The following is a 10,000-nucleotide window of genomic DNA, read 5'->3' as shown; positions in this document are numbered from 1 at the left end:
CACAGGAAATGACTCTATCCCCATCAGAATCGCTGTGTGTGTGTGTGTGTGTGTGTGTCTGTGTGTGTGTGTGTGTGTGTGTGTGTGTGTGTGTGTGTGTGTGTGTGTGTGTGTGTGTGTGTGAGAGAGAGAGAGAGAGAGAGAGAGAGAGAGAGAGAGAGAGAGAGAGAGAGAGAGAGAGAGAGAGAGAGAGAGACAGACAGACAGACAGACAGACAGACAGACAGACAGACAGACAGACTATGTGCACATCTTTAGTAGATGAACTCGTTCACCAGAATATAGATGAAAGACATGAAGATAAAAGTAAAAAATGTGTGTAAAGATGTGAAAGGGATGTAAAAAGGATTTTCCAAATGTTACCAGCGAAGTCTTTAAAATACCATTACCAATATTCTACTAGGAGTGGAAACATACACCCACACACACTCAAACTCGCACACATATACTTCACATGTGTTTACACATGGGCACTGACACATTCACATACACACACTCCACTGGGGAAATTAAAGCCACAAATCATGTGGTGGTCAGTGTGTGTGTGTGTGTGTGTGTGTGTGTGTGTGTGTGTGTGTGTGTGTGTGTGTGTGTGTGTGTGTGTGTGTGTGTGTGTGTGTGTGTGTGTGTGTGTGTGTGTGTGTGTGTGTGTGTGTGTGTGTGTGTGTGTGTGTGTGCGTGCGTGTGTGTGTGTGTGTGTGTGTGTGTGTGTGTGTGTGTGTGTGTGTGTGTGTGCCTATGTCGATGTGCCCGTGTCTCTGTGTGTGTATGTGTGTGTGTGTGTGTGTGACAGAGGGAGAGAGAGAGAAGGGGAGAGAGAGAGAGGGAGAGAGAGAAAGAGAGAAAGGGAGAAAGAAAGGGAGAGAGAGAGAAAGTGAGAGAGAGAGGGAGAAAGGGAGAGAGAGAGAGGGAGAGAGCAGTTCACTGTATTTTAAATGTTATGCTTTGGCAATACATTTACTTTTTTTCATGCCAATAAAGCTCATTGACTTGAGAGAGAGAGAGAGAGAGAGAGAGAGAGAGAGAGAGAGAGAGAGAGAGAGAGAGAGAGAGAGAGAGAGAGAGCGGAATGAGGCTGAATGAATACAGTAGAACAATGAGTGATCCAGGTGTGCCAGTGGGACTCAGTCAGACTCGTGTGGAAAACTCATTTGCAGGGTAAGCAGACAGCCGTGTGTGGAAAACTCATTTGCCTTGATTTCATTGGAGTTAAAAGTGTCTCTGGTGATTTGGCGATAAGCCCTGGAGCCTTATTCACAGACTTGTAGCTGAGATTTAGCTGCTAACCCAGTGGTTCCCAACCTATGGACCGGGGCCCACTGGTGGGCCCTGAAGGTATTCCAAGTGGGCCTTGAAATAATTTTCCAAAAGTAATAATCATATTTTGGTGTGTGTTGCTGTTGATTTATTTGAGTTCTATTCTTAATTGGGTCAGAGGTAGGCCCCAAACATTTTTGACAATTTCGAGTGGGCCCCAAGTTGAAAAAGGTTGGGAACCCCTGCATTCCACACAGTTAACCTGTCAAAGGGACTTTCTGCCTGACATTACTGTAACCAAGTATGGGAATGCAATCAAGATTGCGATCCTGACCAAAACAAAATCCCCTACTTTATTTTTTCCTCCCATCTGGAAGTCTTTGTTTTGCTTTTCTCTCTCTCTTTCTCAAAGCAGTTTTATTGGATGACTGGAAGACGAATGTCGCCACCTCTGCGTCAATGGCAAAACAAACAATAGCAATATCTTGTAGTAGAGTTTTAATATCAGTAATGCTAAGCTAAGTAGTTAGCTTAAAGAATTCTTTTCATTCTTCTTGAACCTAAAAACATTGCTTAGTGGCCTACAGTAAAACTAAACCTATTTTTAAAAAAGAAAATGATAATGAAGTAGATTTTTTCTTTCATTGCCACTCTCTCTCTCTCTCTCTCTCTCTCTCTCTCTCTCTCTCTCTCTCTCCCTCTCCAGCTCTGCTCTGCTCTGCTCTTGCCATTCTCCTTTTCTTTTGGAAAATTATGTCTGTGTTGTTGGAAAATGTGATGGTCTGGAGGTTACCTCAAGAGGCATAGCTGCTGTCAGCAGATTAGTTTCTTGGCATAGTATAGCCACCTTATTGCTGTGGGAGACATGAACTGGTAGGGGAACACGTTGCCGGCTAGCGGCAGGGTTGCCACATGATGCTGATGATTTCCAGCCCAAAAAAATGCTCAAAACCCGCCTAGAAGCACAAAATCCCGCCCAATTCTATTGATTTCTATGGCAAAAATTGGGCGGGTTTTTCTGCTAAATGCCATTTTTACCCGCACACGGCCATCCTAAGCAGCCCAATTGGGCGGGAAACAGCCCAATCTGGCAACACTGGCTAGCGGCACCATTCCACAGTGTTCATATCATAGCCTAGACATGTAGGCACCTCTAGTGGCAGCATTTGTAATTCACCGCCTGCCCTGGGGCAATCCATAGGGCTCTTGAATTGATGCTCGTAGCCCCTTAATGCACGCCATACCTCCAGTGGCGAGCTGTAATAGTCATTGAAATGTTAAGTACCATAGTGAGCACTACACACAATGCTATGGCATAACACAGGGCCTTAAGTAATGCACTATGACTTGCTCATTGCCATTCTGATAACAGCAAATGTATAACGCCTTGTCTTAATGGGTTAAATACTGGCCAATTAATCACCATGAAGTGTATCCTATGCCATGCTATTCATTGTGCTGATTGGTTGTAGTACTCTCCTATTGCGATGTGGTACCTAGAGGTATGTTTGTAGGTGTGAGTCGTAGCCTCTTTGTGCAGATTCACTCTTTGCTGAAAACACTCAACTACATCATAGCATCATTGACATTGCAGAGAGCCTTCAGTAACAGATTAAGATTAAGACTTGAACTTTACAATTTTGGCTAAACATAGGATCTGTCCAAATGGGGTAATGTTGGTCTGGCACGGTCTAGGCTTGTCATAATACTGAAATATAGTGCTGCACAGTCCCTCAGTCTCGTATTTCATACCGGCTGCTTAATACCGTAATAACTCTTCTGGTGATGTCATCAACAGGCATCGGAGAACATCCAGCTGAAGCAGGAAGTGACGCGTATCGAGGAGGAGCGCATCCAGGTGCTGAACAACATCGAGGAGCTGGAGCAGAAGGTCAAGGACCTGGACAACCAGATGGAGGAGTCCATCAGAGAGGTGGGTTGAAAGGAGAGGAGCGGAGAGGAGAAGAGAGGAGAGGAGAGGAGAAGAGAGGAGAGGAGAGGAGAAGAGAGGAGAGGAGAGCTGCAGAGAGGAGAAGAGAGGAGCGGAGAAGAGAGGAGAGGAGAAGAGAGGAGAGGAGAGGAGAAGAGAGGAGAGGAGAAGAGAGGAGAGGAGAAGAGAGGAGAGGAGAAGAGAAGAGAGGAGAAGAGAGGAGAGGAGAAGAGAGGAGAAGAGGGTCCATTAGAGAGGTGGGTGGAGCGGAGAGGAGCGGAGAAGAGAGGAGAGTGGAGAAGAGAGGAGAAGAGAGGAGAGGAGTGGAGAAGAGAGGAGAAGAGAGGAGAGGAGCGGAGAAGAGAAGAGAAGAGAAGAGAAGAGAGGAGAAGAGAGGAGAAGAGAGGAGAAGAGGGTCCATTAGAGAGGTGGGTGGAGAGGAGAGGAGCGGAGAAGAGAGGAGAAGAGAGGAGAAGAGGGTCCATTCGAGAGGTGGGTGGAGTGGAGAAGAGAGGAGAAGAGGGGAGAAGAGAAGAGAGGAGCGGAGAAGAGAAGAGAGGAGAAGAGGGTCCATTAGAGAGGTGGGTGGAGAGGAGAGGAGAGGAGCGGAGAAGAGAGGAGAGGAGCGGAGAAGAGGGTCCATTAGAGAGATGGGTGGAGCGGAGAAGAGAGGAGAAGAGGGTCCATTAGAGAGGTGGGTGGAGCGGAGAGGAGCGGAGAAGAGAGGAGAAGAGGGTCCATTAGAGAGGAGAAGAGAGGAGAAGAGAGGAGAGGAGAAGAGGGTCCATTAGAGAGGTGGGTGGAGAAGAGAGGAGCAGAGAAGAGAGGAGAAGAGGGTCCATTAAGGGCCGTACACACACGTCGCTGCTATTTACTCGCTACTTGCTCACTCGCCACTCCGATTTTGTTTACTGGTTGTCATGGTTCCCGCTGTCCGCGCCAATAACGTCCGTACGAAACAAAATGTAGGCCTACGCTGTTTAACGTTGATCGTGTGCTGTGCACAACCATGCATATGAGCCTTTGATGGTGTACACTGTATGTATTTTCCTCAACACTTTTAACCAAAGTGTGATGGCGTGCAGAAGTTGGGTGGTCAGAACACCACAGGGGCAACGTCACCTGTCAATAATCTGTATTCTGCATTCCAATTGGTTACTCGCTTAACTCGCGTCGCTCGAAGATAAAATAATTTTATCTCGGAACCCGCCCACATCGCATCGCTTGTACTCTCCTCGCCTACTCGCCAGCGAGACTCGCTGGAACACGTAGACATTCTATTGACTTCATCCGCTGAGCGAGTAACTAACAGCGACGTGTGTGTACGGCCCTTTAGAGAGGTGGGTGGAGAAGAGAGGAGCAGAGAAGAGAGGAGAAGAGAGGAGAAGAGGGTGGGTACATGCGTGTGTGCTTGTGTTTGTGCGTGCGTGCGTTCGGGTGTTTGTGTGTGCGTGTGTGTGTGACAATCAGATGCTCCATCTCTCCGTCACAGAGGTGGGCGGAAGAGTGTGATGTTGATGATGATGATATTGGTTGGCTATCTTCAACAGCTTAAGTCAAAAAGCTATTGATGGATTTTCACAGTGGGTGAAACCATGCATTACTTAGCACTGCTGTGAGCAAGGATTGAAATGTGGAGAATTGAGTCGCCTTGATGGAGATCCATCAATATACTAGCCTGATTATCATCCCAAACAGCATTGTTGACCCGCCTCCCTGGGTCTGCTACTGGCTTATTGGTTCCTGACAAAGTGGGTGGACTTCCCGATATTTTTGGGAGATCGGAATCGTATTGACATTGCTCTTGGCCTGACTAGAAGCAAGGTCGAAGGGGTTGTGTCACTAGGAGGGCATGGCCCGGCTATCAATATAGTACTTTAATATAGGGCTGGGCAATATGACGATATATATCGTTATCGTGATATAAAAGTGTATATCGTGACCTTTCTCCTATATCATATTGTGATAGTAATTTTATCAGTTGTGTACAACTGAATATCATTTAATTACATTTCATGTTGTCACAATACACACTATAAGTTCATGTAACTGTAAAAATAACATTAAAAAGATCAGTTTTAAAGAAAGGTTGTTTTGCGACATGAAAAAATAAAGAGCAAATAAAGAGAATAACTGAAAACATATGTAATTGTGCTATATCGTGATATATATTGTTTTATCCAGCCCTACTTTAATATATTTTCCCCTCTCATCAATGTTCTGTTCTCTCTGTAAGTGTGTAACTGTTAAAGGGGTATGCCACTATTTTGGGGCTTAATACAGTTAAAATCGTTGGCCAGAGTTTATAAAGGTGGTAAAGTGTCTTATTCTTCATGTAAGCCGTTGTCTTGCTTTAAGACAAGTTAAAAGAGGGAGCATGTCTCTAAGCTAGTGAAAGTCAATGGATCCGTGTAGCATGCTACACGGATCCATTGACTTTCACTAACTTAGCTACATACTGTTACATACTGTTAGCTACATACATGTTTGTAAACCTTTCTGTCCATCTCTCTCTCTTAGATGGAGGTGGAGAAGGCTCTCCTGGAGGGTGAGCAGGACTCTGAGATGACGCAGCTCCAGCGGGAACGGGAGCTCCTGGAGAAGCTCAACGAGAAGATGGCCGCCATGGAGAAGAGCAACGTGGACAACAAGAAGCAGGTGACCACCGCAACACAATCGCACAGCAGGGGGCAGTGAACCTGCCAACACACTGTACATCATTAATGACATTAATGGCCTTAAAAGAAAAGTTGACTTGTTTTCATTCCATACAAATGTCCATTTAAGTCTCATCCATAAACATACATTATGATGTTGATCGCAAGTTATCAACGCAGGTATTAAGATTATTACATTTGCAGTACATTTAGAGCAAGGTATTGACATTTCTGAGAGTAATGTATTTGCATTACTCACCGTAGAATAATATAAGATTACTTAACAGTAATGTAACATTACATCACAACATTACTGAGCTGCATTTAGTTTTACAATGTTTTAAAACAATAGTGCATTGTTATTGGTGTAGCAAACAGTGGACATTTGAATGGCTTTGGCTTTCCCTTGTCTAATCCGCTACTATGTGTATCTTAATTTGAAGAGCTCTTTTCCAAAACACTGTACGTAGGCTACTACTGACTTGTATACATGTATATATGTAGTATTTTGGAGAAAAGCTCTTCGTCTTCATGTCTTGGCTCCCCTCTTCTGCTTGTCCTCACTAACCCTGCCCTTTTGTCTCTCTTTGTCTTTGTGTTCCTGTTTTTGTGTGTGTCCTCTGTCCATTATGTCAATTGTCCATACCTCTCTCCTTGTGTGTTTGTGTGTGTGCACATACTTGTCCATGTTTGTGTGTTTTCCTGTCTTGTACGTGACTTGCGCGTGTGGCTGTGTGTAAATGTCCCTGTCCTTGTCCGTGTCCATGTGTGTGCATCAATGTCCCCCGTCCCACGTCATTGTGTTTGTGCATCAATGTCCCCTGTCCCCTGTCCCCCGTCCCATGTCATTGTGTGTGTGCATCAATGTCCCCTGTCCACTGTCCCATGTCATTGTGTGCGTACAGGGCAGAGAGCTGCTGGAGAGTGAGAGGGGGAGAGTGGCGCGCCTGGCTGAGCAGCTCTCTGAGCAGCGTAGTCAGCTGCACTCCTGTCCCGAGGCCCTCAGGGAGACGCTGCAGCAACAGCTCTCCAGGGTGCGAACGAACGAACACAGCCACTGGCCCCCGCACCGCGCCGACATCACTTCCTGTCACATGACTCACTGCTCTCTCTCTGAGTGCGCTTTAATATGCGACCTTGCCTCCTCCACTTGCCTCCTCCACTTGCTTCTCGTCATGATGACATCACTGACAACAGCATTATATTTCAATATCTTGCAATAGCTCAATTGTTAAGTCTTTTTCTCATTTGGAATTGGGATGGTGAATGAAAAACAGTCCCTCAAAAGTTGTTGTGGTGAGGCTGACAGCTGGGAAACTTTATCGTTTTCTCCACGGAGGAGGGGCCAGGAGGCGGGACGAGGAGACAAGCACAAGTGGAGGAGGCAAGGTCACATATTGGGATGCACCCTCTGTCTGTTTCCTGTCAAGTGACCGTGCTACATCCCCTTTGTCACATGACCTCTCGTCACTTCCTGGGAAACACAGTCACTGGCCCCCGCTCCACATCACTTCCTGTCACATGACTCACTGTGTGCATTCCAATATGCAGACTGCCGTCCTCCCTCGCTCACTTGTCTCCTTGTGGCCTCGTGATGACGTCACCAACGACAACAACACTGTATTTTCAATATCTCACAAAACAAGCTCAATTCTAATGTCATTTTCGCATTTGGAAACGGAATGGTGAATGAAGAAAAGCCCCCCAAAAATGGTTGTGGCTAGGCCGACAGCGGGGAAACGTAATTGTTTTCTCCACAAAGCCGGGGCGTCAGCGAAACGCGAGATGACAAGCACAGACCGAGGACGGAGTCCACATTCTGGGTGCATCCCAATATGCGACCTTGCCTCCTCCACTTGCGCTTGTCTCCTCGCCCCGCCTCCTAGCCCCTCCTCCGTGGAGATAACGATCAAGTTTCCCAGCTGTCAGCCTTGCCACAACAACTTTTGAGGGACTGTTTTTCATTCACCATCCCAATTGCAAATGAGAAAAAGACATTACAATTGAGCTTTTTCAAGATATTGAAATATAATGCTGTTGTCAGTGATGTCATCATGACGAGAAGCAAGTGGAGGAGGCAAGTGGAGGAGGCAAGTGGAGGAGGCAAGGTCACATATTAAGATGCACTCCACATATTGGAATCCACCCACTGCTCTCTCTCTGTTTCCTGTCATGTGACCTTGCCTCATCCCCCTTGTCACATGACCTCTCATCTCTTCCTGTGAAACAAAACCCGCATCCAGGCCGTGGCCACTTAGTTTTTCTCATACGGGTCAAATGGGGTTTTTTTGGACGGTGGACGGCTCAGATGTCAGGTGGCGCAACAGCATCTAATGTCCATTAATTAATTAGTACAATAACTGTTAAAAATTGCCAACATGTTTCGGCCAACAATGGCCTTCTTCAGGGCTGTAAAGCCTGTTTAGTACAGTAGGCCTAACTGTTAAAAATTGCCAACATGTTTCGGCCGGCAATGGTTTTTAACAGTTCCACTATGAACTAGCTAAGTTTATTAAAAGCTTTTTAACCAAGAAGAAGAGCGCCTTGGATATGTTTCTTTGACCTGGATCCTTCGTTAAGGATAACCAAAGAGCACCGTCGCCAAACTAGACTGAACGCCGATGCCCTCTGACCCTTTTTCTTTGTAATTAGTACAGTCGTTGGTAGTTGAGATGCTACAATGGCAATGAATGGCTGTCGTTGCGCTGCCTTGACATGGGCTACCGCTGAAACGTCACTGACCCAAATATTTTTTTATCGAAGCATTTTAAGTCCTGAATCCGAAGTGAGATTTGAAAAAGAACAGATTTGAAGATTCATTTTGGCAATTGTTAAATTGATGTTTGTTTTTTTACTTTTACTTTACGACACTGGCCACATGCAGTAGGTAAAGAAAACTCTTTGCCTCTCAGGCCACAGATGTTTTCTCTGTGTTTCACAATCTATGGGTCCCTCAGTATTTCACACATACACACACAGTGCATGCCAGAGTCCCCCCCACTGCTGGTAACATGATCCATGACAGTCACATGAAGCCCACATGTGTATTTCCCTCTCTCATCTGCTGCCGTTTGTCTGTCCTGTGTCTCTTCCTTTTTGGCTTATGTGTTGCTGCTTTTGCATGCTTTGCATTGCATGAATCTACCATCATTTCTGGATATAAGCCACACTCGTATACTGTATATATATAATAATAATAATAATAATAATAATTGTATTTGTATAGCACTGTGTCATACAAGGCATGTAACTCAAAGTGCTTAACAAATGGGAAAAAACATTGTTAGAGATAGATTTAAAAGGAGAGGTATAGAGGAGAGGCAGAAAAAGCAAGAAGGCAGAGGAAGAAGAGATAGACAGAGAATGTAGAGTCATAAGGTCAACGTAGGTTAGGACCAGGATTCTTAGATGTGTAAGGTCCATAGTGGTTGGGCCTATCATAAGTCATAGATAGTCACACAGAGATTGGGCGCTCAGGTGCGGCCCCTGGTGGCATCAGGGGTGAGGAAAAAACTCCCTTTCGCTTGATTCATAGTTTGTGAGGGGGAAAAAAAGCTCGGTGAGGTCTGAGAAAAAAAGACCCCCTGTAGTCAGGAAGAAACCTCAGGCAGAGACCAGCGGCCACCTAGGGGAGCCCCCTGCCAGGGCTGGATTGCGAGTAGTAAGGGCGCTGCGGCGGCTGGGACACTATGACGCCTTGGCAGCTAGGAGTTGGCAAGGATGAAGAGGTGGGTCTTCAGCTGCTTCTTAAAGGAGTCGACGGAGGTGGCTGATCGGATCTCGACCCCTCCATATAAGATGGAGGTGTCCACACTGTAAACAAGGGGTGTTTTACACAGCATTTCCTCCAGAAGTAATACTTCCTTTCAAGTTGTGCTGTATCAGCAATATTAGCAGCATCATGATGAAAACCCCAGGGTTCAAACACAAAAGTCCACTTGTAGAGAGTTTACGTACAAAAGATTACAAAAAGATTACGTATTTTTTTAGGTTCGCACACTCCTTTGGATTTTCATCTTCTTTAAGTTATTTTTTCTTCTGTTTATCCATTCATTCAATGGTAATGACGTTTCGACCTCTCGGTCTTCCTCAGAAAAGAAGATAAAAATCCAAAGGAGTGTGTGAACCTTTTTTCAAACACAAAAGTAGCACCTTA

The 10,000-nt window shown here is 45.6% G+C and overlaps 1 protein-coding gene across 13 annotated transcripts in view; it reads left to right on the top strand.

Moving 5' to 3' along the window:
• The window catches only part of phldb2a (pleckstrin homology-like domain, family B, member 2a), a 93,319-nt gene that overhangs the window by 59,739 nt on the left and 23,580 nt on the right, over window positions 1-10,000 (top strand). For 12 of the 13 annotated variants that reach the window (XM_063202775.1, XM_063202777.1, XM_063202770.1 and 9 more), the window contains 3 exons: window positions 3,056-3,190; window positions 5,708-5,845; window positions 6,750-6,878. In XM_063202775.1, coding sequence (XP_063058845.1) covers window positions 3,056-3,190; window positions 5,708-5,845; window positions 6,750-6,878 — 402 coding nt within the window. The remainder of the gene's footprint in view (window positions 1-3,055; window positions 3,191-5,707; window positions 5,846-6,749; window positions 6,879-10,000) is intronic. The other variant, XM_063202774.1, reaches the window with a different exon arrangement.

Source organism: Engraulis encrasicolus, chromosome 7 (assembly GCF_034702125.1).
Source record: "Engraulis encrasicolus isolate BLACKSEA-1 chromosome 7, IST_EnEncr_1.0, whole genome shotgun sequence".
Lineage (NCBI taxonomy): Eukaryota > Metazoa > Chordata > Actinopteri > Clupeiformes > Engraulidae > Engraulis > Engraulis encrasicolus.
The sequence above is the reverse complement of the archived record's forward strand: the minus strand, read 5'-3'. Positions and strand labels throughout refer to the sequence as shown.